At 60.6% G+C, this 24,613-nt stretch overlaps 3 protein-coding genes across 7 annotated transcripts; 2 read left to right on the forward strand and 1 right to left on the reverse strand.

The window, feature by feature from the left end:
* The first annotated feature begins 850 nt into the window (after positions 1–850).
* Positions 851–3,238, forward strand: CDK2AP2 (cyclin dependent kinase 2 associated protein 2). Of its 2 annotated transcripts, none has more exons than XM_007171076.3 (4): positions 851–1,553; positions 1,859–1,959; positions 2,045–2,177; positions 2,709–3,238. In XM_007171076.3, exons 1-4 carry the CDS (start codon positions 1,472–1,474, stop codon positions 2,774–2,776), a joined length of 384 nt encoding a protein of 127 aa, XP_007171138.1. In that variant the 5' UTR covers positions 851–1,471; the 3' UTR covers positions 2,777–3,238. The 2 variants fall into 2 exon arrangements, with proteins under 2 accessions (XP_007171138.1, XP_007171139.1); XM_007171077.3 differs by having other exon boundaries at positions 854–1,695.
* Positions 3,239–4,402: 1,164 nt separating this feature from the next.
* PITPNM1 (phosphatidylinositol transfer protein membrane associated 1) lies at positions 4,403–17,696 on the forward strand. Of its 2 annotated transcripts, XM_007171074.3 has the most exons (24): positions 4,403–4,589; positions 5,534–5,652; positions 7,140–7,354; positions 7,440–7,561; positions 7,766–7,990; positions 9,466–9,792; positions 9,870–9,965; positions 10,049–10,156; positions 10,878–10,939; positions 11,035–11,285; positions 11,602–11,791; positions 11,891–11,998; positions 12,235–12,392; positions 12,479–12,684; positions 13,140–13,310; positions 13,982–14,146; positions 14,379–14,527; positions 14,654–14,764; positions 15,189–15,305; positions 15,519–15,667; positions 15,754–15,903; positions 15,983–16,166; positions 16,461–16,589; positions 17,204–17,696. In XM_007171074.3, the coding sequence occupies exons 2-24, from the start codon at positions 5,575–5,577 to the stop codon at positions 17,465–17,467; spliced, it is 3,735 nt and encodes a 1,244-aa protein (XP_007171136.2). In that variant the 5' UTR covers positions 4,403–4,589; positions 5,534–5,574; the 3' UTR covers positions 17,468–17,696. The 2 variants fall into 2 exon arrangements, with proteins under 2 accessions (XP_007171136.2, XP_057409846.1); XM_057553863.1 differs by lacking the exon at positions 4,403–4,589 and having other exon boundaries at positions 5,138–5,652.
* A 591-nt stretch (positions 17,697–18,287) lies between these two features.
* On the reverse strand, positions 18,288–24,403 carry AIP (aryl hydrocarbon receptor interacting protein). Of its 3 annotated transcripts, none has more exons than XM_057553389.1 (6): positions 24,189–24,403; positions 21,234–21,413; positions 19,745–20,023; positions 19,179–19,355; positions 18,935–19,076; positions 18,288–18,602 (listed from the first exon to the last, which is right to left on the reverse strand). In XM_057553389.1, exons 1-6 carry the CDS (start codon positions 24,285–24,287, stop codon positions 18,397–18,399), a joined length of 1,083 nt encoding a protein of 360 aa, XP_057409372.1. In that variant the 5' UTR covers positions 24,288–24,403; the 3' UTR covers positions 18,288–18,396. The 3 variants fall into 3 exon arrangements, with proteins under 3 accessions (XP_057409372.1, XP_007171134.1, XP_028019548.1); XM_007171072.3 differs by having other exon boundaries at positions 19,745–19,933; positions 24,189–24,378; XM_028163747.2 differs by having other exon boundaries at positions 18,391–18,602; positions 18,943–19,076; positions 19,745–19,933; positions 24,189–24,378.
* Positions 24,404–24,613: the final 210 nt, after the last annotated feature.

Raw genomic sequence — 24,613 nt, forward strand, 5'->3', positions numbered from 1 at the left:
TTGTGTGGCTTTGCTTCCCTGTCTGCCTCTCCTTGAGACTAGGAGCTCCTTGAGGACAGAAGCCACGGCCAGTTCATTTCCATATCATTGTCCAGCACAAGGCCTGAGATGGAGGATGGAGTCAGAAAATGTTTGTTGGGTGAATGAATAAATAAATGTCCTGGGGATGAGGAAAATCTACCGACCTGGGGGCATGATAGATACACAGGCCAGAGAGGTTTTGAGAAGTAGCCTGGGAAAAGGGATTAGTGTTTGGAGGACAGTCTAAGGTCTAGAGTTGTGAGGAATGAGATTTGAGGTGAGGGGTCTGGGTGGAGAAATGGATAGGAAAGAGGAGAATGAAACAGTAAGCATTTTATGAATATTCACTTAATCCACATAACAACCCTAAGAGATAGTTATTATTAGCGTCCCCATTTTACAGACGGGGAAGCTGAGGCCTATTGAGGTAACTTGCCCAAGGGCAAATCGCTAGCTGAGGTGGTGTGACATTCGAACGGTCAGTCTGACTCCAGATGGTGCTGTAGTCCATGATCCAGGACGGCGCATGGTACAGGGCCCGGCATGCAGTTAAGTATTCAAGGTTAGCTGTTCCTGCTATTGTCATTATGAGGCACCGGCGTGGGGCCTTGGGGGGTGGGGGGTGGGGTGCAGGTTGAGGAGTCTTTGAGGTCGCCCTTGGACCTCACGCCAGCCTAGACCCGAGGTCCAGGCAACTGGGAGGAAAAGGCGCATCAACAGCGTTGGTGACGGACCCGTTGCCATGGGAACAAACGGCGGCCTCATAAGGGCGCATGCGCCGATCGAGGACAGGTTGCTGAACCGGTGAAAGGTGACGTAAAAGCGCACGGGGTGGGGCGCAGGGTTGGGAACGTCAAAGCCCTGCGTCCTCCGGCACCCAGAGCTGAGGGCAGGCGCGCGCGCGCGCGCGCGCGGCGGCGACGGCGGCGGCGCCGGCGACAGCAGCCCAGCTGGACCGGGACCGGGCAGCGGGAAGCTGACGTACGAAGCAACGTGAGTGAGGCGCGAGGGCGGCACCCGAGCCCGGGAAGCCCGGCTCGGCGCGAACCGCGGCGGACCAGACCCAGGTCCAGGCTTCCGAGGCCCCGCCTCTCGGGCTTTGGGACTAATCGGATTGAGAGCGCGCCGGCCCGGGCCGCGAACTCGCCAATTGCGGAGGGCGTCGGCCACCGCCCAATCCGAAGCAGACAGGTGCGAGGTCCGGAAGGCGGACACCAATCAGCAGCGGTTGCGGCCTGTTGGGGCCGGTCTCGGCCAATGAGAAGGCCCGAGTGACATCTCCGCACGCCAATCGGGAGTGAAGGAGCGTTCGTGCCCGCCCGCCCTTCCGGCCTGAGCTCTATTTACCAGGGGCGTGCTGCCGACTTGCCAATCAGAGCGCGGCTGAGTGGCCAGGCAGCCAACCGGGGAGGAGCGGCCGGCCGGCGTCTGCCGCACCCAGGAGTTGGGGATGTCCTACAAACCCATCGCCCCCGCCCCCAGCAGCACCCCCGGCTCCAGCACCCCTGGGCCCGGCACCCCGGTCCCTACAGGTGAGGATCCAGCTCCACCCCTGCTTGCCTGCCCGGGCGGTCGAGGTCTCGAAGAGAAGACGGCCTGAGTTCTGCAATACTGGGCCTGCCGCCTACCCTCGCTGAGCCTCAGTTCGCTGGCCTGTGAAGTGGGCGTGGTCACGTAAGGGCTTGTTGGTGAAGCGCGGGGGGAGGGGTTTGTCCTGAAGTTTAGCAGCCTGGAATGAAGCCCTTTGGAGGGAATCGGGCGAATCTGGTCCAGGGCTTGGAACGTCGGGGCGAGGCGTCCCTGCCCCGCGCTGACCTCTTACTGGCGCATGTTGCAGCCGGAAGTGTCCCATCGCCGTCGGGCTCGGTGCCAGGAGCCGCTGCCCCTTTCAGACCACTGTTTAACGACTTTGGACCGCCCTCCATGGGCTATGTGCAGGTGAGTGGAGCCGAGGGATTGCCTATGGATGGGGACTGGGAGCCCCTTCTTGGCCTGAGCTCACTGCCCTGTTCTCTTGACATAGGCAATGAAACCACCTGGCGCCCAGGGCTCCCAGAGCACTTACACCGACCTGCTGTCGGTCATAGAGGAGATGGGCAAAGAGATCCGGCCCACCTATGCTGGTAGCAAGAGCGCCATGGAGCGCCTGAAGAGAGGTAAGTGAGGCCAGGCCCACCACCCCTGCCCGGAGACAAACACTGGACAATCCTTCTCTAGGTAGGGAAGGAAAGACATCTGGAGGCCACCTGAGCCAAGCCTAGACTAGGGCCAGGATCACTATCCAGAGAGGCGGGGTTTTTTGGTTTGTTTTTTGTGTTTTCTTGGCCACACCATGCAGCATGCGGGATCTCTTAGTTCCCCGACCAGAGATCGAACCCATGCCCCCTGCATTCGGAGCGTGGAGTCTTAACCACTGGACCACCAGGGAAGTCCCCCAGAGAGGCGTTTTAAATTGAATTGACATTGAGTTAATTTCCAGGGAAGGACCAGGGAGTTTGTATTTCAACAGGGCAAATCTGAGGATTAACCTCTAAACCTCTAATCTCATCCAGCCCCTCATTAGATTGTAGTTCCTTTTACTGAAAGGAAAGGGGGTGGAGAGGGAGGGTGTTTTCCACTGGCGGGTGAACTTGGGACTGTGGAGGGTCGCTGAGATCCTGTATGTTACTTCCGCATCCACACCCCAGGCATCATCCATGCCCGGGCCCTAGTCAGAGAGTGCCTGGCAGAGACAGAGCGGAACGCCCGCACGTAACAGGACTCGACTCCGCCTCAGCATCTGGACCTTTCCTGGCCACTGCAGAGCACCTGCTTCTCCCTGGCCTTCACCCCGAGTTGCACTTCCCATCCTGGGCTTCCTGTCCTGTGTCCTTTGGTGGGTGCCCTCCAGGAACCAGTGGGCGGCTCTCACTCCAGTCGGCAGCACTAACTGGAAACCCCCAAAAGAGTTAGCAGCGAGGTCACTGTGAATCCCATCCATGACCTGCCAACAGTGTTGATCCGACTGGAGCTTTCTCCTTTCTGTGGCCCCCACCACTCAGCACTTACCCAGGACTTCTCACCACTTTTCCCAGACCCCTTCTCCCCAGCAGGGCCTCAGAAGGCCTGTCGCCTCCCTGCCCTGTCTCCTGGGCCATGGCGACTCTTTTCTCAGTGTGTCTTTTGCTAAATATGCCCTTTTTGTATAAATAAAAGATAATTTGGAGTTGTTCTCTCAGCTCGTAGTTTTTCTGAGTCTGGTGCTTTTGCTAAGCCTGGATGGGCAGAAGGTGAGGTGCAGTGGGTGGGAGAGAGGCCCACGGAGCCTGGCTTTGCCTTGCCTCCACTGTCCATTGACCTTGGGTGGAACCCTGCCCTTCTCTGGCCCTCAGCCTTCCAGCTGTAAGTAGTGGAAAGGGTTGAGCTCCAGTAGCTGAGCGCCCTGCCCTCCTTCACGTGATGCCACCAGGGGGCAGCGCAGGGCCTTGGCTGCCTCCACAGCTGGAGGGCACTGTCTCCAGCCTGAGCCTAGAGGGTTCTTTCTCTGGACTAGCAGTGCCTCGCTGGTGGAAATGCCAGTTCACTTAAGCCACACCCTCACATGCCTTAATGCCCTAACATCCTAAGCTCGGCATCAGCCCTGGAGGCTCTGAATACACCCCATCTCTGAGTCCTCAGAGAGGAAAGAAAGGGAGCATTGCTGCTTCCCTCCCCACAGGACCTGAGAAACAGTCAAGGAGAGGGAACTGGTTTCCAACATGGGTGAGACCCAGCTCGGTGCTGCCATACGCTGTCCCAGTGCCTTGTAGCTGACGGGGTGCGGTCCCACGAGCCCAGCCCTAGGCTGTCTCAGCCTTTGCGCAGGATCTGGTGGCCATTGACCAGACTTGTGGACCCAGAAGATATAGGTGGGAAAAGCCATGGGGCCCCATTCAGGGACTAGCGCAAAGATTTGGAGTGACTGCAGGCCTCTGCCTGTGTGTGTGGCTGAATGACCCTAGAGGTCTGGGGCACTGGAACCCCACCAGCTAGGTAGAGGCAAGTCAGAGACCAGCTTCTGGCTGCACTTTGGACGGTGAGGCATTTACCCCACCCTGGGCCCCAGGATCCAAGGGCCTGGAAAGTTGGGGATGGGACTCTGTCATATTTCCATAGCACACAGGAGGGCTGGGCCAGGGTGGAGGTGGGAACCCGGAGTGCTTTGGGGATCCCAAAGAATACAGCGGGACTAAGAAGCGCCAGCCTTTGGAGAAGGGCTTCTTCCCCCGCCGCCTAGGGGAAGGAAGAATGGGGCCGCCCTCCTCCGCCGCGGGCGGGGCTGCCCGGACCCGGCCCGGGTTGGGGGAGGGCCGCCGGGCCCAGGAAGGGGGCGGGGCGGCCGCAGTGACGCGGCGGGCGACGGGGAGGGACAGCAGGGGCACCGGCGGGCAGACCTGGAGGAAGGTCGGGGCCATGGGCCCGCGCTTCGCCTCCAGAGGGTCCGGCCACTGCTGGAATCCGAGGCCAGGGCTCGGGGCGCTGGGGGCTCTGACCCGCCGCCCGTCCGCCTCCGCCCGTACCGGGTGAGGGGCGCCCGCCCTAAACTAGAGGTGAGCCGGGACGTTGGCGGGCGGGCCAAGAGCACGGCGGGGGACGGGGACGCCGGGGAGCAGAGGGAAGTGGAGACAACGGGGGCCTCTCGCCTGCTCAGTGGGTGCGAGGTGTGGGTAGGGGCTGCAGCAAAACCGGGGCGCAGGTGGACGCAGGGGGGTCTCTCAGGGCGGCGGCCCGTGGGATACTTCTGCCTCAGCCCGAAGAGGGGTCAACCCTCGGGAAGGATGATGGGGCGGCTGCGTAGACAAGTGCCGGGGGTCCAGAAAGGATGCTGGGAAGGGGAGAGTTGGGGACTGGGCTGCCGGCCAGGGTGGGGAAGGCAGGTCTAGGGGGCGGAGGTGTTAGTTATCTGGTCTTTGAAGGTAGGTTCGGGGGCGGGGGGTGGGGAACACTGACAGAGATGCTGAGAGGAGGGGTTCACGGGGCTGCTCCGCGTAGAGACACCCCGAGGGACAAGGTTCTAAGTGGACGTCCAAGAGTGGGGGACACGGGACCGACTCGGGGAAAGGGATGCAGGGGGCGGGCCCCGAGGGGCCGGTTGTGGAAGGCGGGCCCGGAAGGAGGGGCCCGGGGGTTCCTGGGGGCGGGTCCCCGAGGGATGCCGTTCCGAGGGGCGCGGACGCGGACGCGGCCGAAGAGGCAAGGCTGGCCCGCCAGCCCGCCGGCCTGAGCCCGCGGCTCCTGGGGGCCAGCGTCAGCGCGCGGTTGCCGTGGCGATGGGCGGGAGGGGGGCGGGGCTGCGCGGAAAAGAGGTCAGCGCTCAGCCTCGCCGAGGCTCCCGGCCCCCCGCGGCGCTGGCTGCAGAGCTGGGCTCGCCTCTGCCTCCCCTGCGGCGAGCCCGGGCATGGGGTCTCCGGGCCCGAGCCCCTCGGCCGTCGCGCAGGGCTCGGGGCCGCGCGCCGCCGCCCCGCACTGACGGCCGCGCGGTGTCCTGCGCCAGCGGGAGCGGAGGCCGCGCACCGCCGGCCGAGCGCCTTCAGGATGCTCATCAAGGAGTACCACATTGTGCTGCCCATGAGCCTGGACGAGTACCAGGTGGCCCAGCTCTACATGATCCAGGTGAGGGCGGTGGGAAGTAGGCGACCAGGGCGCGGGGTGGGGGGAGGTATTCTTCATGTTGGGTATCCGGAGGAGCGCGCAGGCCGCACCTGGGACCAGGGGCCGGGCCCAGCTCAATCCCCCTCCAGTCCCGCTCTGGGGCTTGGAAGGGCTCAGGCCAGAGGAGGAAAGAGCTTCCCCGGTCGGATGTGGGGGAGGGGTGATGGTGGTTAAAGTCTGCGGGAAGAGTGGCAGAAGGGCCTAGCGGTGCCTCCCCACCCCAAGTGCCCAGCCCCTCCTATGCGCTCGGCCCCCATCTGACCTCCTTTAATCCTCCTTAGAATGTGTAATCCTTTGGGGGTAAGCAAAGGAGCGCATGAGGATGCAAAAGAGCGGGAGGCTGAAAGCGAGGAGCGGTCCCAGGTGGTAGGGAAAGACTGGGAGAGGTTCCCAGAGGGTGAAGGACCTTGGCAGCCCCAGGCGGTCAGGGAGATGGGCTGAGGACCAGGCCCCAAACCTGTCATAGAGAGGAGCAGGCAGGGACCCCAGATGCTGAGGTCTGGGCTAAGAGGAAGTGGGTAGAGGTCTGGCCCTGGACGTCGGGAAGAATGAGCCAGAGCAGGCTCTCAGGGAGGGGAGAGGGTTGGTGCCCGTTCCAGATGTGCTCCCCAGAAATGTGGGACCAGAGTCTGAGCAGGCAAGGGGGCTGGGATCTGGCCTCAGAGGGTTAAGTGGGCCAAGTTCAAACTCCAGAACTATGTAAGGACGGGATCTGAGTGCCCTCCAACTATGAGGGGTGTGGCAGGAGCTGGTGTTGGGGTCCTAGAAAGGTGGGGGCCCCTTTTACTCTCCTTGATTCTTCCAGCCCACCCACCCTGGCCCCTTGCCGGCAGCACAAGCAGCATGCGCCCACCTCAGGAGCTTACGCTGGCTTTCCCTCTGCCTCGAATAGTGCCCCCACCTCACACTCGCTCAGCACCCTCCCTTCCCCCAGGTCATCTTCAGATCAAGGTCATGTTATCTTCTCAATGAGGTCTTCCCTGACCATCCTATCAAAATTGCAACCCCCAGCCCTATCCCCCTTACCCTATTCGGTGCTTTCTTTTTACCACAGCACTTAGCACCTTCTAATTTGCTTTTTTTTGTTTTCTGTCTGTTATCTGTCTCCCTCCACTGGAACGTAAGTTGCACAGGGGCAGGCAGGGGTCTTTGTTCTGTACATCAGCAGATCCCAATTAATATAAGCCCAAACAATGCCTGGAATAGAGCAGACGACAAATACTTGAATGACTGGATGAGTCCTGGCTTGCAGAACCCCATAGGGGACTGGACAGCAACTGTAATCCTGACCCCAGGAGCTACAGGGGACCAGGGTCGGGTTTCAGAGAGTTAGAACGGCTGGGACGAGGGCCTCAGAGCTGCGCAGGGGACCAGGCCTAGCTGGGGATCCCATCCCAGGAGCTGATCTGGGGCTGAGCTGCCCGTTCTACTCTTGCCCTGGGCTGCAGAAAAAGAGCCGAGAAGAGTCAAGTGGTGAGGGCAGTGGCGTGGAGATCCTGGCCAACCGGCCCTACACGGATGGGCCCGGTGGCAGTGGGCAGTACACACACAAGGTGTACCACGTGGGCTCCCACATCCCAGGCTGGTTCCGGGCACTGCTGCCCAAGGCCGCCCTGCAGGTGGAGGAGGAGTCTTGGAATGCCTATCCCTACACCCGCACCCGGTGAGTGGGTGGGGCAGGTCTGGGGCCAGGAGGGGAACAGCCCTGGTGGGCACAGCCGTGACCCTCACCCCCACCCTCTGCCCAGGTACACCTGCCCCTTTGTGGAGAAATTCTCCATTGAAATAGAGACCTATTACCTGCCTGATGGGGGGCAGCAGCCGAATGTCTTCAACCTGAGTGGGGCTGAGCGGAGACAGCGCATCCTGGGTGAGGCCTGGAGCCAGCGGGGGGACCGTGGAGCCCCTCTCAGGACACCTGCCACCTCCACAGGCGGCCTCTGACAAGTCCCAGGCTCTCTCCCGGTCTAGGCTTCCTGTGCATGGAAAGCTGCCCTCCCAGTCCCGAGGTGGGGGAGGAGTGGCCGGGGCCGGAGGGGGCTGGTGTTGCTTAGTGCTGCCGGAACCCCCCCAGATACCATCGACATCGTGCGGGACGCAGTGGCCCCAGGCGAGTACAAAGCGGAAGAAGACCCCCGGCTGTACCGCTCGGCCAAGACAGGCCGAGGACCGCTGGCTGACGACTGGGCACGCACAGCAGCCCAGACGGGGCCCCTCATGTGCGCCTATAAGCTGTGCAAGGTTGAGTTCCGCTACTGGGGCATGCAGGCCAAGATTGAGCAGTTCATCCATGATGTCGGTGAGCGCCCAGCCTCGGGAGGTTCTATTTACTCAGCGTGCACCAGGCCGCGCGTTTGAGCCAGGGATGCTCCCAGTCTGCTGGGGACACAGAAACATAAAGCCGTCATTTCCATTTGATGTGGTGGGCACTGAGGCAGAGGGGAGCAGCACAGCCTAGCTGGGGGTTGGGGGAGCCTAGCCTTGAGGTCCGGGTGAGAGTCAGGAGGGCAAGAAGCTGACAACGTGATCTCTGAGGTCCGTGCCGGTTCTGACATTCAGAGATGCTGCTTCTCATCCATTAAAATTCTAAGACTCTCCAGTGTTCTGTGGGTCAAGCGAGACTTAGAGACTCTCAGGAGGGTCACCAGCTCTAACCTGCAACACGCTAAGGAGTGCAGGCCAAAGCTGCGACTCTGTCGTTCTCTCCGAGTCCCATCCTTTGGCCCTGGTATCCAGGAGGCCCTGTTTCATGCTCCGCCTAAAACTAACCCCACAGTTCCTGTGGCTCAGCCCTGCCCCACCTCCCAGGTCTGAGGGTCGACTACCTGCAGGTAGAAGGATGGGGGTGTCCAGGGACCTGGATTCCATTCCACCACGGACCCTCATGGAACCTCTCCTCCAGGGAGCTACTTCCCATCTTTGCGCCTTAATATTCCCTTCTGTAAATGAGGAAGAGGTTGGGCCAGATAGTAAAAAGCTAATATTGATCATCACTTGCCCAGTTCTCTGCTAATCACTTCCCATGCAAGATCTCCTTTAACACCCCCGACACCCCTCAAGGTAAGGACAATTACTATTCCCATTTTACAGATGAGGAAATTTAGCTCAGAGAGTAATACAGGCACCTTATCTTAAATTTGGAAAAATGCCAAAAAGCACAAATTAAAAAAATGAAACTCACCCACATATAACCACTATTAAGATTCTGATGTATTTCCTTCCAGAAGTTTATAACAATAATTCAATCATTATGATTTTATTTCCTAGATATTGAAGTCTCTAACTTTATCCCTATGCTTAGGATGAGACTATCCCAGAATGGGTATCATGTTTTGCTTCATTAAGTGCCAACACTTCCATTAACTCTTAACACCTTCATTAACCATCAACAATTTCATTAACTATCAACGCCTTAATTGTTAACTCCTCTGAAGAAGTCAGCAGGAAGCCAGCTGAAAGAAGCAAAAACAAACATTGCTCCCAGCTTCCCAGGGTGTCGGGGTGGGCTCAGCGCTCAGAGTTGGGGTGTCCAGAGGGACAAAAGAGGCAGTGGGCAGGGAGGGAGGTGGGGCAGGAAGACAAATGCACCAGTTTCCACTCCCGTCTCCCGGACCGTGCTCACCGTGCCCTACTTTGTGGCCCTGGGTGGGTGGTGTGCCCAGGGGAGCCATTACCTGAACTCATGGGCTGGACATGTGGCTGCAGTGGCAGGGAAACTCGGGGCTGGGGCATGTGGGTGGGGAGGGCATGGCTTTGATGCCTGGGCGCCTACAGGTCTGCGTCGGGTGATGCTGCGGGCCCACCGCCAGGCCTGGTGCTGGCAGGACGAGTGGACAGAGCTGAGCATGGCTGATATCCGGGCACTGGAGGAAGAGACCGCCCGCATGCTGGCACAGCGCATGGCCAAGTGCAGCTCAGGCAGTGAGGGGCCCGAGGCCCAGCCTCCCGGGAAGCCAAGCACTGAGGCCCGGGCTGGGGCCAGCCGTGCTGGCACCCCCGACGGGCCCGAGGCGCCCCCAGGCCCCGATGCCTCGCCCGATGCCAGCTTCGGCAAGCAGTGGTCCTCATCCTCCCGTTCCTCCTACTCGTCGCAGCACGGAGGTGAGGCTGAGGCGCGGGGACGGGAGGGGGCGGCCCTCAGGCTGGACTCCCAGGCTGAGGCCGATGTGGCCCTGCAGGGGGCGTGTCTCCCCAGACTTTGTCCGAGTGGCGCATGCAGAACATCGCCCGAGACTCTGAGAACAGCTCTGAGGAGGAGTTCTTTGATGCCCACGGTCAGCACCCCAGACCTGTTGGGGGAGGGGGGGGTCCCTGAGCAGCTCCCGCCAGCCCATGACGCAGCCCCTGGTCCCTTCAGAAGGTTTCTCGGACAGTGACGAGGTTTTCCCCAAGGAAATGACCAAGTGGAACTCCAATGACTTCATCGACGCCTTTGCCTGCCCCATGGAGGCAGAAGGGACGCCAGGTAAAGATCCCGCACCCAGCTGCCAGCCAGCAGCACTCCGTTTGCGGTGGGAACTTGGAGAACAACTCGTTCCTAAGTTTAATGGGGTCCTAAGAGGAATGTCAGTCCAGAAAGGGTGCTCATTAAATACACAGACGAATAACGAGCAGATAATGAGTAGATGGATGGATGTGTGGCGTGTATTCAGGGTTCAGACACAGCACAAAGAATGGAGGAATTCATTTGGAGTCCAGGAAGGCTTCATGTGGGAGGTGCTGTCTAAGCTGGATTTTGAAGGATTGGACGAGCTCTGTCCAAAAGAACTTTCCGAGATGATGGAAATGTTCTAGCCAGTAGCCACATGTGGCTAGCAAGTACTTGAAATGTGGCGAGTGGGACTGAGGAACTGAATTTTGTATTGTATTTTAATTCATTTCAGTTTAAATAGGCACATGTGACTAGTGGCTACCATATTGGACAGGGCAGGATTAGAAGGAATTTTCCAGGCAAAAAGGCCTTGTGCGGAGAAGCATGCCTGTCAGCAGCAGGACTGGCCATGTGCAAAGACGCAGAAACATGCAATGACCTGGGAGAGTCGGGTGAGAGGAGAAGGTCAGAGGAAGATGGGGGTGGGGGTGGGCGGGTGCTCAGGCAGACAGCAGAGCAGCGGTACCAGAAGTACCAGATGAGGGGATCCCCACAGACCCCTCAGTCTCCTTCTCTGGCTTTCCCCATCCTGCAGACCCTGGAACCGAGTCCACCAAAGATATCGGGGACGGGGCCCGAGCACCCAGGGACCCAGAAGTGAGTATGGTCGGCCACCCCGCGTCTCAGTTCTGCCCACCCACCGGCCAGGCCACTGCTCTGACATCCCTGGCACCCCCCCCTGTGCCCCGCAGGGCCTGGATGGAGCAGGGGAACTAGGGGCGGAGACATGCGCAGTCCACGCCCTCTTCCTCATCCTGCACAGCGGCAACATCCTAGACTCAGGCCCTGGAGACACCAACTCCAAGCAGGCGGATGTGCAGACGCTGAGCCTGGCCTTCGAGGCCATCACCCGCGTCCACTTCCCCGAGGCCCTGGGCCACGTGGCGCTGCGCCTGGTGCCCTGCCCACCCATCTGCGCCTCTGCCTATGCCCTTGTCTCCAAGTACGGGTCAGGGGTGGGAGGGTGGGGGACACACAGGGTCCCCAAGGTGTGGACAGCCACTTGGGGGCTCCTGGGACCAGAGAGGCCCCATGGGGGGAGGGGGAGGAGGCCAGGAAGCCAAACACCTGGGCTAGTCACCTACCCAGCTGGACTTCAGTTTCTAGTCAATGGCTCCATCACAAGGCCTCTGGGATACTGATGGTCCCCACAAAGGCCCTCCAGTGCTAGGACTTGCCAACAGGTCAAGGGGACTTAGAGGGGGCAGTGGAGGGCCTGGAGGCCCCCCACCCATCCATTACACCCCCTCCTCCTACAGCCTGAGCCCCTACAGCCATGACGGTGACAGCCTGTCCCGCTCCCAGGACCACATCCCACTGGCTGCCCTGCCGCTGCTGGCCACCTCATCCTCCCGATACCAGGGCGCTGTGGCCACGGTCATTGCCCGCACTAACCAGGCCTACGCCGCCTTCCTGCGCTCGTCTGAGGGTGTCGGCTTCTGCGGGCAGGTCAGGAGTTAGGGATGTCCCCGGGGAACTTGCCGCCGGAGCCCCCCATCCTCCTGCCTCTGCTGCAGCCCCTCCTGATGGCGCTGCCCTCCCACCCAGGTGGTGCTGATTGGGGACGGTGTCGGTGGAATCCTGGGCTTCGACGCCCTCTGCCACAGTGCCAGCGCGGGCTCTGGGAGCCGAAGCAGCAGCCGCCGAGGAAGCGTGGTCAGTGTGGCTGGACCCGCCTCCCCAGGAGGCACGTGTCTCCCCGGCTCTCGTTCTCTGCCCCTGGAATATGCCCTCTCTCCGGCCTGCCCCCTGCTGCCTCATTCCACCTCCTCTGGGCCTCTACTCTTTGTTTAAGTCCCTGCCCAACCCGCAAGCCTCTTTCCTCACTTCCAAAAAAGTAGAAATCGACTGTCTCCAGTCCTAAGGCTGTTTCTGTCCCCTATTCCGTCTAGAACAATGAGCTGCTCTCCCCGGAGGTTGGCCCAGTGCGGGATCCCCTGGCAGATGGGGTGGAGGGACTGGGCCGGGCCAGCCCAGAGCCCTCAGTGCTGCCTGCCCAGCACACCTACAGCGACATGGCCAGTCCTGAGCCCGAGGGCTCTCAAAACAGGTGACGTTCCTGCCCCATCAACCCCAAACTGGGCTTGTGCTGGGCTGCGGAAGCAGCAGCACTGATCACCCCTTCCCCTCCCCCAGCCTGCAGACGGTGCCCCCAGCCACCTCCTCTGGGGAGCCCAGGCGGGCAAGCACAGCCTGCTGCCCACCCGCTGCCGCCTCTGAGGCTCCTGATGGTCTCACCACTGCGACCCGCCTTGACTTCAAGGTCTCCGGCTTCTTCCTCTTTGGCTCCCCTCTGGGCCTGGTGCTGGCTCTGCGGAAAACCGTGATGCCCACGTTGGAGGGTGAGCCCTCAGGGTCGGGGTGGGCTTCACCTGCCCCTCCCCCATCTCCTCTTTGTTTCACCTGAAACAGGGGTGTTTATACCATTCCCCACTGTACAAACAAATGGCTTGGCTAGAGAGGGGAAACCTGAGGCCCAGAAAGAAGGGACTTGCCAAGGCCAAGTGTCCCAAAGTGCACCAGAAGAACTCATACCCACGGATGCTCTTCATGAGAAGGGGTCCAACGGGCATGGGGAACGCTTCATCTTGAACATCAGCAAATCGAAGGCTCTGATCTCTTTTTAGCCGAGAGACCTGTCTCACTTTTAAGCAGGACCCTGGTGACCTCCCAGGGAGTAGAGTCTGGGAAGTGCTGGTTCAGGGTCACACAGCATGTCAGGGTGCTGCTTCCCACAACCCCTACCTCCCAGTATGCCCAGCTGAATCCCTTCCCCCCTTTATCTTCTGGGTACCAGTGGCCCAGATGCGGCCAGCCTGTGAGCAGATCTACAACCTCTTCCACGCGGCCGACCCCTGCGCCTCCCGCCTTGAGCCCCTGCTGGCCCCCAAGTTCCAGGCCATCGCCCCACTGGCTGTGCCACGCTACCAGAAGTTCCCCCTGGGAGACGGCTCATCCCTGCTGCTGGGTATGCCACCAACCAAAATAAAGGGGAGAAAGAGGAGGGCACCAACAGTGAGGGATGGGTGTGGGCCCCCCTCACCCAAGAAGACATGAGGTAGTTCCCACATCATTGGTACTCTCTCATGTCACCACTCCCAGGACCAGGGAGCCCTCCCCTGGCCCCTTGGGCAGTTTGGATCCCCAAGACCCTCTAACATTCTCTGCCCAGAAGTCGGGGGCAGTGGTGACAACTGGGCTGAAGGGAGGAGGTGGTGACACTGAGAGCAGGTGCCCACCACTTGGGGGGAGAGGGGCTGCTGTGTCTGTGTGTAGGGATGCATTGTGTCTCTGCATGCACTTGTGTTCGTGTATTGGTTTGGGGTGTGTACTCGTATGCATGCAAGTGAGTAGCTATTTGGCCCCATGAGACAAGTGGGCCTGGGTCCAGGTGGTGGTGGCAGTCATGCTGGCAGGAATGCAGCTGGCTGTTGGGGTGAGCTAACAGGAGAGGATGCCCCCACCCTTCACCTCCACCCAGATGTGGGGCAGTTCAGCCTCAGCCAAGACCCGACCAGGGAGGGCTGGCAGGGGAGATTCTCGGTGGAGGGATGGGGGCCGGGCTGTCCTGGAAACGGGTGGGAAGACAGGAGGGCGGCCTGGCCCAGCCCGCCACTGAGGTCGCCCCTCCACCCACAGCTGACACTCTGCAGACCCACTCAGGCCTCTTTCTGGAGGAGCTGGAGATGTTGGTGCCCTCAACACCCACCTCTGCCAGCGGTGCCTTCTGGAAGGGCAGTGAGCTAGGCAATGATCTGCCAGCCCAGTCAGCTGCCCCCAGCACCACCAGTGAGGTGGTTAAGAGTAAGTCAGCCAGCCAGCTACCCAGCCTGGGGAGGGAATACTTATTCCACCTTCAAAGCCCAGCTGAAACATCCTTGCCCCCAGCATTTGCTCTGGAATGAGGGTGCCCTAGCACCCAACTCCAGACTCAGCAGGGTTGGCAGAAAAGAGGGAGGAAAGAGCATTAGGGGCCAGACGGGTGGGCATGGGGTGGGAGGCCACCCCTGACTCACTGCCCACCGTGGCCGTACAGTCCTGGAGCGCTGGTGGGGGACCAAGCGGATTGACTACTCGCTGTACTGCCCTGAGGCGCTCACCGCCTTCCCCACCGTCTCGCTGCCCCACCTCTTCCACGCCAGCTACTGGGAGTCGGCGGATGTGGTGGCCTTCATCCTGCGCCAGGTGGGCCCAGGGACGCGGGGTGGGAGAGGGAACCGGACAATGATGGGGAGCCGTGGGCTGGGGGAGGGGCAGCCCCAGGCACCCTTCCCCCCTTCACGTGGCCTTGCTGGGTCCGATTCTTCGCAGGTGATCAAGAAGGAGCGGCCACAGCTGACCGAGTGCGAGGAGCCGTCCATCTACAGCCCGGCCTTCCCCAGGGAGAAGTGGCAGCGCAAACGCACCCAAGTCAAGATCCGGGTACGTGCCCTGCCCCTCGAGCCCTCAAGAGCGAGGCCCTGCCTACTCTCCCCAGGATCCCCGCCCCTCAAGACCTTCCGGGGTCCAATCCCGCCCGCTGTGGTCCTGGCCCCACCTCCTCATGCCTCGGCCCCGCCCCTGGGTACCACTGGTCTCCTCCCCTAACCATCCCCCCACCTCCTCATCCTCTGCACCCCATCCTGTCATGCCTCCGCCCCCTCGGAACCGCCCTCCACACAGAGGCCCTCATGACCTCAGATCGGGGTCAGCAAAAGCGCCCACCCCTCGGGCCTCGCCCCTCTCTCGCAGCGGCCCCGCCTCCTCCAGGCCGAGCACCCCAGTCTGGGCGCGGGTCCCCCTCACCAGCACCTCCCGCATCCCTGTCACGTCTTTGCTGCGGGCTCATGCCGTCTCCTCCCGCCAGAACGTCACTTCCAACCACCGGGCGAGCGACACGGTGGTGTGCGAGGGCCGCCCCCAGGTGCTGAACGGGCGCTTCATGTACGGGCCCTTGGACGTGGTCACGCTCACCGGAGAGAAGGTCAGGACACAGAGGCCTCAGTCCCGGGTAGACCGGCCGCCCTCGGGCCGACCTCGCCCCAAGCGGGAGGTCCGGGTGCTGCCTCCTGTCCCACGGATAGCTCCCAGTCCCACCAGGTTGAGCCCCCAACCCCGTCCACCCCCGACGACAGGCCCGCCTTGGCCCTCCTCCGCTCAGCGTCAGGGGGACCCTCTCGCCCCCTCTCCCTGCTAGGTGGACATCTACATCATGACGCAGCCGCTGTCAGGCAAGTGGATTCACTTTGGCACCGAGGTCACCAACAGCTCGGGCCGCCTCACCTTCCCGGTGCCCGGGGAGCGTGCGCTGGGTATCGGCGTTTACCCGGTGCGCATGGTGGTCAGGTGAGCGCGGGCCAGGCCGGGCCTCTGCGGGGCGGGGCTCCTCTGGGCCCCGCCCCTATGTCGCTCAAGCAGCCCTTGGGCCGTAGGGGCGACCACACATACGCTGAGTGCTGCCTGACGGTCGTGGCCCGCAACACCGAGGCCGTGGTGTTCAGCATCGACGGCTCCTTCACCGCCAGCGTCTCCATCATGGGCAGCGACCCCAAGGTGCGCGCCGGCGCCGTGGACGTGGTCAGGTAGGAGCGGCCGCCCCGCTCGCCGTGGTGACTCGTCTCCACCCCTGCGCGTGGAGCTGACCGCCGCCACCCCCTGCAGGCACTGGCAGGACGCGGGCTACCTGATCGTGTACGTAACGGGCCGGCCCGACATGCAGAAGCACCGCGTGGTGGCCTGGCTGTCACAGCACAACTTCCCCCACGGCGTAGTCTCCTTCTGCGATGGCCTCACCCACGACCCGCTGCGCCAGAAGGCGGTGTTTCTGCAGAGCCTAGTGCAGGAGGTGCGGCGACTGGGGAGGGTCCCTTCCCTGCCGTCGCCCCGGGAGGAGGCCCATCTGGTCTCACCCCCATCGGCCCCCGAAACCTAACAGACCGCCAAGGCCCTCGTGGTCCCAGGGGCCCCTTGTCCTTGGGGCCAACTAGAGAGATACGGCCGGTCCCGACCCCAGCCGGACCTGGTGAGGTAGACCATATGGCCTCGACCCGAAACATTCTGAACTGGATGCCCACCAGACCCCACCCCCTGCCTCATGACTCCGCCCCCCGGGGCTGCTGATTGGCCTCTCTGGCCACAGGTGGAACTGAACATCGTGGCCGGCTACGGGTCCCCCAAAGACGTGGCCGTATATGCGGCGCTGGGCCTACCCCCGGGCCAGACCTACATCGTGGGCCGTGCCGTGCGGAAGCTCCAGGCGCAGTGCCAGGTGAGGACCGATGAAGGTGGGGAGTGGAAGCCTGGGTCTGGGCCGGAAGGACCACCCGTGTGTTAGGAAGCACCTAGGGCGGGCGGCTGTGAGAGGAATGGCTGGCATCAGGGAACCTGGGCTCCTCCTAGGACGGGGGTCACAAGCAGCTTGGAGGTGCCGGGCAGGCCAGGATTAATAATACGCTCAAGACCTTGAGTACTGGTTCCACTTTGGCACGGTTCTGGGCATAGGCCTTGACCTTTCTGAGCCTCAGTTTCTCGTCTGCAAAATGGAAATGATAAGATGGACCAGACCTCAACAGCTCTCATGAAGAGCACGTGATTTACTGCCTATCAGCATGCACGCGGCTGGGCACAAAGCAAGTGCTGGCTAAACGTTAGCTGCTGTTATTTCCTTCCAAAATCCCATTCTACAGATGAGGAAACTCAAGATGAGGTCCAGAGAGGGGCAGAGCCAGGAGTAAAGGTGCCCTGGCTCAGCCTGGGGTTGGTCAGGCTGTGCCAGGCCTATAATGCAGCCAGCACTGCCCAGGACCCTGGGGAGGACAGGTGAGGGCAGCGTGTGGGCCTGAGACCAGCCATCCCCTCATCCCTGCCCACCTCTGCCCGCAGTTCCTGTCAGATGGGTATGTGGCCCACTTGGGCCAACTGGAGGCCAGCTCCCACCCTCATGCCCCCGTGGGACCCTCGAGGGCCGCCCTGGCCAAGAGCAGCTATGGCGGGGCTGCCCCTGTGGACTTCCTCCGAAAACAGAGCCAGCTGCTTCGCTCGAGGGGCCCCAGCCAGGCAGAGCGGGAGGGCCCAGGGACGCCGCCCACCACCCTGGCGCGAGGCAAGGCCCGAAGCATCAGCCTCAAGCTAGACAGCGAAGAGTGAGGCCCAAACTGTGGCTGGACTTGGGTTATTTACTCACACACTTGAGAGGCCCAAGTGGCCACATGTGGAAGGCTGGGCCCCCAGCCCCACATCCTGCACCTCTGTTTGCCCCTCGGTGTTAGTTCCCTTTCACGTTGGGGTACCCAGCCCTGGGGGTGGGAGGAGGGAGCAGCAAGGGCCCAGAGGCTTTTCCAGTGTGTGTAAATCCATGAAAATAAACACCACCCGCATCCCACCTGATTGCCCACCTGCTTGGCATCACAGGGCAACCCGGCCCATAGTTGCCAGTTCAAGAGAGATGCTGAAGGGCAAAGAGGGGCCAGGATGTGCCCAGGGTCACGCAACGGGTCAGAGGACAGGGCCAGGATTGGGGCCTGGAGAGTCTGCCTACCCCCGCCCTCCCCTCACCACCTGGGCTGGCCTTTCAGTTCCCAGGGGCCCACACTTGGCTTCTCACTGGAACCTCTGCCTGCATTAGCTGAGGCCATGGGATCGGAGGGGAGAGGGCTGCACTGGGAGCCCACCTCACCCGGACACTAGGCCTCCTGGCTTGCACTTGCTTCGTCTCCCCCTTAAGACTGAAAGCTCCCAGGCACCTTAGCCCTGGCCAGCAAGAAACACTTCCTTTGTGACAGAGACCACCCTGACTTCTCTGTCAGGGACACTGAGGCCCAAAGAGATCTCAGAGTTGGTGAATGGGGAGCTGGGATTAGAACCCCAAATCTTTGCCTCCCCAAACCACCCAAGGACCAGGAAATGAGGGGTGATGACCCCAGCTCTCCCAATGGATCAGCTCGGCAGGCCCAGAGAGAGAGAGAGAGAGAGATAAATAAGGCCTTTATATACAGAGAAGCATGATACAGCGGGGGCGGGTGGGCTGGGAGCAGCAGCAGTGAGCTGGGCAGGGTGGCCGGGCCAGCAGGGCCCTGTCAGTGGGAGAAGATGCCCCGGAAGCGGGCCTTGTCTTCCTCGTCCTTCTGCCGGATTCTTGCCTCGAGGGCCCGCAGCTCGCGGCTCACGACGGGCGCCAGGGCGGGGTCCAGCTCCAGCACCTTGGCAAAGTCAGCCTGGGCCTCCTGGGCATTCCACACTGCCGCGTGCGCCTTGCCCCGCTTGAAGTAGGCCTTGACGTTGTCTGCAGGGGGTGCCAGTGGGCAGCAGGCACACAAGGGCATGAAGGGGGGACCAGCCAGCTCCCTGTCTTGACTTCTGGCACCAGGGGCCCATCATGGGACGGAGCCCATGAAGATGCCAACCCCACCCCGAACCCCCATTCATATCTCACTGGCACAACAGGGCCCATGGCCCTGCCTGGGTGGACGATATTTGGTTGGGTTCCCATGGGACTTCAGAATGGGGGTGATATTAAAGGCTCAGTTTCGTGCCCCGGTGCCCAGTGGTTACGGAAGAGGCTGCTCTACTGACCGCCCGCTGGCCCACCCTGGCGGCCCAGTGCCCGGTGCTCACCGTCATACTTATTGAGGATGGAGGAGCAGTGGTCCAGCACTTCGTAATACTCCTGGGCCGCCAGCTTGCACTGACAGTAGTTGAGCAGCAGTGGTGTGATTTGCTGATCCAGCTGGATCCAGTCAGGGGACCCAGGCTGTTCCTGGGGGCATGGGGGGAGGGAGAGGGCAAACGATGCTGAAACCTGGGCCCCCTGGCCCCACCTCACCCCCTCCACCCACCCACTGCAGCCTCCAGGCGGCACCTTCATCTGAAGGTTCTTGAGGCAGGCGATGGCGTCGTAGTACTTGGCGGCAGCCTCCTTCACGCGGCCCTCGCGGTACAACCGGTTGCCCTCCTGGTGTATGACCGGCACTGCCTTTGCCTTCTCCTCATCCGTCATCGCCCATGGGTCCTGCTGGTACGTGCCAGGATTCTCCACCTGCCGGGGTGTAGGCCAAGTCAGGGCCCAGGGCCAGCCTCTGGGCTGGCCGGGCCTGGGATGTTGGATACCGGAAACAGAATCACTTGTTCATTCACTGATCATTCAACAAACGTTTATGTAGCATCTCCTACGTGCCCAGCACTGTGCGGGGTTCTAGAAATAGAGCAGTGAACAAGATGGTGAAAATCTCTGCCCTTGCAGAGACCTGAAGGAGGGGGAGGGCACTGCCAGGGGTTCCACAAAGGTGTCCTTGTACCTGCCCCACCCCAAGCCCAACCAACAGTCAGTGAGCCCACCAACTCTGGGCAGGCAGGTGGGACCAGCAGCCGCTCTGAAGCTGGGCAGTGGGAGTTTGGCGAGGTGCCTGGGGCTTGGTGGCCCCTCACCTTAAGCATCTCGATGTCGAAGACGAGAGGCTGGGGGTTCTGCTGCAGGGCGTCCAGATCGGCGTGGCCCAGGGAATTGTGCTCGTGCATCTGGGCGATGCCGCAGCAGTGCCGCTGGCCCTCCAGGGGGTCTTTGCCAGCTGCAATGTTGCGTAGACTCTTGGCCACCAACGGATACAGGACCACATGCTGCCGGAGGGTGAGTGGGCACCAATGGGCTGGCTGGTCACCGGCCCAAGAGGCCCAGCCCCCTGCCCCATCACCATCTGAGAAAGGACACTGAGGCCCAGAGAGGGGCAGGAACTGGTTCAGGAGAAACACAGGAGGACATTTCCCTCGGGACTCCTCCAGCCTCCCAGCCCTCCAGCCCGGTGCGGGCCTCAGCTCCTGCCACACTTTGTGGCCACCAAACCAAGCCAAGCACCTACCCCCGCCAACCTCCACACAAACACACACTCCCGCTGTCAACCGGTCTCCCCTGTCCTTACAAGCCCAGTGGAATTCTTACCTCTTCCTCCTCCTCCCAGGCTTGCAGCCCACAAGCTGGGCTCCCTCCACATTCTGTTCCCAGCGTCTCTTCTGTCCTGCCCCATCTCCACCCCTTTCAGGGCCTATCTCCAAAGTGGGTTTAGGGCAGCAACCTCAAAACCCTCAGGGGAGACCCTCAGGCATAGAGGACCTAGCTTTTCTTTCTTTTTTTTTTGGCCACTAGGCTTGTGGGATTTTAGTTCCCCGACCAGGGATTGAACCCGGGGCCACGGCAGTGAAAGTGCTGAGTCCTAACCTCTGGAGCGCCAGGGAATTCCTGGGGACCTAGCTTTTGACCTTTTACTAGGAACATCTGCTGGGATGGTGGGAGCCAGACCACCCTCCCCTCAGTCTAACCAGCTCCTCTCACTGACCCTGCACAGGGCAGACTGCTTGGCTAACATTCATCCAGCCAGCAGATATGTTCTGAGTCTTGGCTCTGGGCTGGCCCACTATGCGCATTTTGAAGGTAAACAGGCCCAATCCCTGCCCTGAAGTAGCTTACATGCAGACAGAGGACCAGATCCTGGCCATGCAGAGCATGAGGGGCTGGAGAACCTAGAGAAGGGGTTCAAGTCAACCACCAGTAGTCAGGGAAGGCTTCCTGGGGGTGGTGACCCAGGAATTCAGTTTGCAGTGGGAGGGAGGATCTTGGCCAAGAAAGGGATGGAAACACAGGGAGGTGAGTGGGAGGGAGACCCTGCAGGGCCATGTGAGCATCTATGGCTTACACTTTAGCTCGAGAGTGACCAGGAGTCAGAGGGGTTTGAAGCAAGGAGTTGTGTGGGTCATTGCATTTGCGAGCCAGTCCCTGGCTGCAGTCCGGCTAAGGGAGAGGAAAAAGTGGAATAGGGGCCAGGATGCCAGTGTCCTGGTGGTGTGGTGCCCTGGAGGGAGTCGGTGGTGGCCTAGCCATTGGGCGCGGCCAGACAGATGCAGGCAGGCACAGGGCATCGGGTACCTTGACGTCGCAGCAGAACTGGGCAATCTCGCCCTCCCGCATGGTGCACACAATGGTCTCCCACACGGGCAGCTTGAACTTCTTGCCGATGATGAGCTCCATGGGCTTGCCGCGCACCCGGCTGTCGTCCAGCACGGTGCCCTCCTCGTCACTGCGCAGAGTCCGGTAGTGGAACGTGGCCTGCGGGCCGCAAATGCGATCAGACAAGGGCACAGCCTTCCCCCATCCCCCAAGGACAAGCCCAGCTCGCAGCCTGCAGATGGCACAAGGGACAGGGCTCTCCCAGGGGTCACCACCCAACCTTACACCTGGCTTTACCGCACCACCCAGGTGAGGATGCTGTCACCGAGAGGGAAGGGGTCCAAATCACATGGCTAGTGGGTGGACGGGCTGAGACAGGAGCCCAAGCAGTCTGGCACTAATCATTCTTTCAACAAATATTTACTGAGCACCTACTACATGCCTGAGCTCTGTGCTAGGCCCAGCAGTGAACAAAACAGAAAAAAGTCCCTGCCCCCGTGGAGCTCACATGGAACTTCTAGAGGAAAGAGATGGGCCTCAAAATGTGCTGTGTGAGGTCGAGCTAAGTGCTATGGATCAGAAAACAAAATGCAGCAGGGTAAGGCAGGGTGAGTTTAGGGGGCAGGAGTCTCTGCGAGGACAACATTTAAGCAGAGATCTGAGGGAGTTCCCTGGCAGTCCAGTAGTTAGGACTCAGTGCTTTCACTGCCGGGACCCGGGTTCGATCCCTGGTCGGGAAACTAAGATCCCACAAGCTGTGCTGTGTGGCCAAAAAAAAAACCCAGAGATCTGAAGGGAGAAGCAAGCCAGGCAGATGCTGGGGTAGGAAGGGGTGGGAACTTTCTAGGTCAAGAGAATAGCAGGTGCAAAAGCCTTGCAGAGGGACAGCGTGTGGTGTGCTCACAAAACGGGAAGCCAGTGTGGCAGAAGCAGAGTGAACAAGGGCGAGGAGTTGTGCATCACGGGGTCACCAGGTCAGCAAGGATGGACCCCACAGTGCCTGCAGGCAGTGGCGAGGAGTTTGTTTTTTCACTCTGAGTTGGGAGCCACCGGGTGGCTCCAAGCAGAGGAGGGACATGATCTGACGTGGGTTCTGCTGCTGCTGCTGCTGGGAGGAGAACAGGCTGGAGCGGGGGGAGGACAGAAGCAGGAAGGTGGTTACTGCAATAACGCAGGAGAGAGACGATGGCGGCCTGGACCAGGGTGGTAGTGGCAGAAGTGGTGAGAAGTGCTCAGATCCCCGGTGTATTCTGAGGATCTTCTGTGGGAAGTGAGAGAACAGGAGGAGCCATGGAGACTGGGGGGTTTGGGGCCTGAGCAACCAAAAGGCTGGAGGTGCCCTTAACTTAGATGGGAAGGCTTGGGGGGAGCAGGTGAAGTTTGAGGTGCCAACCAGACATCCAGGTGGAGATGGTGAGTAGGGAGCCGGATATCAACTTCAAAGGAGAGGAAAGGCTAGAGATAGACATTTGGGAGTGGCCCAGGCATGGAGAGTTTTTTAAAAGAGATGAGCCTGGATGAGATCATCTCAGGGCGAGTGAAGAGAGAAGAGGTCTAAAGACTGAACCCTCCACAGGATATGGTTAGAGGAACCCACACTCTTTACCACCACCCCTAGCCACTCCTCTGAGCTCTGTTTCCACATCAGTAAAATGGGGTCAACAATAGCACCTATCCCTCTTGTGAGAATGAAAGAAAATAAATTTGTGAAGCTTAGCACGGTGCTCGTGTGAGCCCTCAATCAATGCCGGTGATTGGTTTTTTAATCTACCTGTACCTGTTCCTTCAGGGTCATTGTTCACAGATCTTCACTATTTTTACAGTGTACTCTCCAGCTGGTGTGTCTGTTCCATCCAGGATCTCCCTTGCCAGGAACTTCTTCAAGGCCACCAACCCCCCAGCCCATGGGGGAATCCACCCACATCCACGTCCCTTCTCTCATCTGGGAAAGGATCCCTCTTGGTACCACTGATCACTAGGGCTATGCAGCTCTGCCTCAAAGCACTCACACTGAGTGAGGCTAGGATCTTTACCTGCTGGATCCTGGCACAGTAGCTCTTACTTTTGGTGGCCCCAGCATGTTTTAAATGTTAAACTGTTGTAGTCATCAACAAGGTATGTCACTTCAGTTATTTTGGGGGCCAGGATCTTTACTCATTCGCTCAAGATGCGTGTCCTATGTGACTGCTCTGCTGGGCACGGGGGCTGCCCCCAGGAAGCTCCTTGCTCTACAGGCAAGTGGCAACAGGGAAAGGCCCTCCAGGAGGAGGGAACTGCATGAGCAGAAGCAGGTAAGCCTGGAGATGTACATTGTTTGGGGGAAGGGGCCAGAGAGGCTGGAGGTGGGGGCCTGGATGTGCAAAGGAGGAAGATGGGAGGCTCTTTATTTCCCAGCCTTTATCTGTCCCGAGCAATGCCACGAAGAGCACTCGGAAAGCTGCCAAAAGGATTCTGGTCTGGCAGACCCAACCTCTGGGCCTGTTTGTTCTCTCGGTTGGTGCGTCCCAGGGCCTCAATTTTCCCGTCTAAGAAATGGGAGCTGGTCTGTGTTTTCAGAAGGCCCTTCCGTCTATAGATTTTGAACCTTGCAAACGAGGGACCCCTCCCAGAGCCCAGGTTTCCGGTTTAGGGTCTTCTCCAGCGCTGGGTCTGTGCAAGCAACAGGGTCAACCCTCCCACCTCCCGCAACCTGTTTATAATGACTGAGGGCCTCCCCAACCAACGTGGCCACATGGCCAAGCCAGGGGGCGGGGCAGACGCATCCGAATTCACCCTCTACTTAAATCCAGACCAATCAGCGTCGAGCTCGGCATGTGAGAGGTAGGGTCACCGACCACTGCTATCTGGGCATGCGCAATCTCTCGCCTACGGCCTCCTCCCGCCTCGCATGCGCAGCGCGCCACGGACGGTTAAGGGAAGGGGATAAACACGAACCTTGGTTCCATCCTGAAAGTCAGGGAGCTCTCCTCGGCCCTCCTTTATCACACGCTTTTGGATCCCGTCCTCCCGGAGTCTTCCGATGATATCCGCCATCCTCCTTCCCCGCTGCTCTCTTTCGGCAACTTCCGGACTCGCTCGGCAGCTTCCGGACCTGCTTCGTCAACTTCGGCAACTTCCGAGCTGGCGCCATTTTGGCTAAGGGCAGACGTCGTAAAGGGCCTGAACGTGGAAACGGACAGTGATTGGTTCTCTGCGCTGCGGCTGAGCGCGCGGGTCTGACCAGGGGCGGGGCCTGAGACTGTCTAGGGGAGGTGAGAGAGGCGGGGCCAGAGTCGGCCGGGCGGGGCGGGGGCGTCCCTAGCAATTGTGTCATTGAACTGATATAGACTGGGCCCTCCCAAGTGGCCGTGTGCCACTCT

This window comes from Balaenoptera acutorostrata, chromosome 9 (genome assembly GCF_949987535.1).
Source record: "Balaenoptera acutorostrata chromosome 9, mBalAcu1.1, whole genome shotgun sequence".
Classification (NCBI taxonomy): domain Eukaryota; kingdom Metazoa; phylum Chordata; class Mammalia; order Artiodactyla; family Balaenopteridae; genus Balaenoptera; species Balaenoptera acutorostrata.

Excerpts from the sequence above, each read along its gene's own strand:
- CDK2AP2 (XM_007171076.3), top strand. The coding sequence starts at position 1,472 with ATGTCCTACAAACCCATCGCCCCCGCCCCCAGCAGCACCCCCGGCTCC. Across the intron at positions 1,960-2,044 it reads CCTCCATGGGCTATGTGCAG|GCAATGAAACCACCTGGCGC; the intron begins GTGAGTGGAGCC and ends CTCTTGACATAG. Across the intron at positions 2,178-2,708 it reads CATGGAGCGCCTGAAGAGAG|GCATCATCCATGCCCGGGCC; the intron begins GTAAGTGAGGCC and ends TCCACACCCCAG.
- PITPNM1 (XM_007171074.3), top strand. The coding sequence starts at position 5,575 with ATGCTCATCAAGGAGTACCACATTGTGCTGCCCATGAGCCTGGACGAG. Across the intron at positions 7,355-7,439 it reads TATCCCTACACCCGCACCCG|GTACACCTGCCCCTTTGTGG; the intron begins GTGAGTGGGTGG and ends CCCTCTGCCCAG. Across the intron at positions 10,940-11,034 it reads GAGCACCCAGGGACCCAGAA|GGCCTGGATGGAGCAGGGGA; the intron begins GTGAGTATGGTC and ends TGTGCCCCGCAG.
- AIP (XM_057553389.1), bottom strand. The coding sequence starts at position 24,287 with ATGGCGGATATCATCGGAAGACTCCGGGAGGACGGGATCCAAAAGCGT. Across the intron at positions 20,024-21,233 it reads AGTTCTGCTGCGACGTCAAG|TGTCCTTTCTCAGATGGTGA; the intron begins GTACCCGATGCC and ends TCTGGGCCTCAG. Across the intron at positions 18,603-18,934 it reads CATCCTCAATAAGTATGACG|ACAACGTCAAGGCCTACTTC; the intron begins GTGAGCACCGGG and ends CACCCCCTGCAG.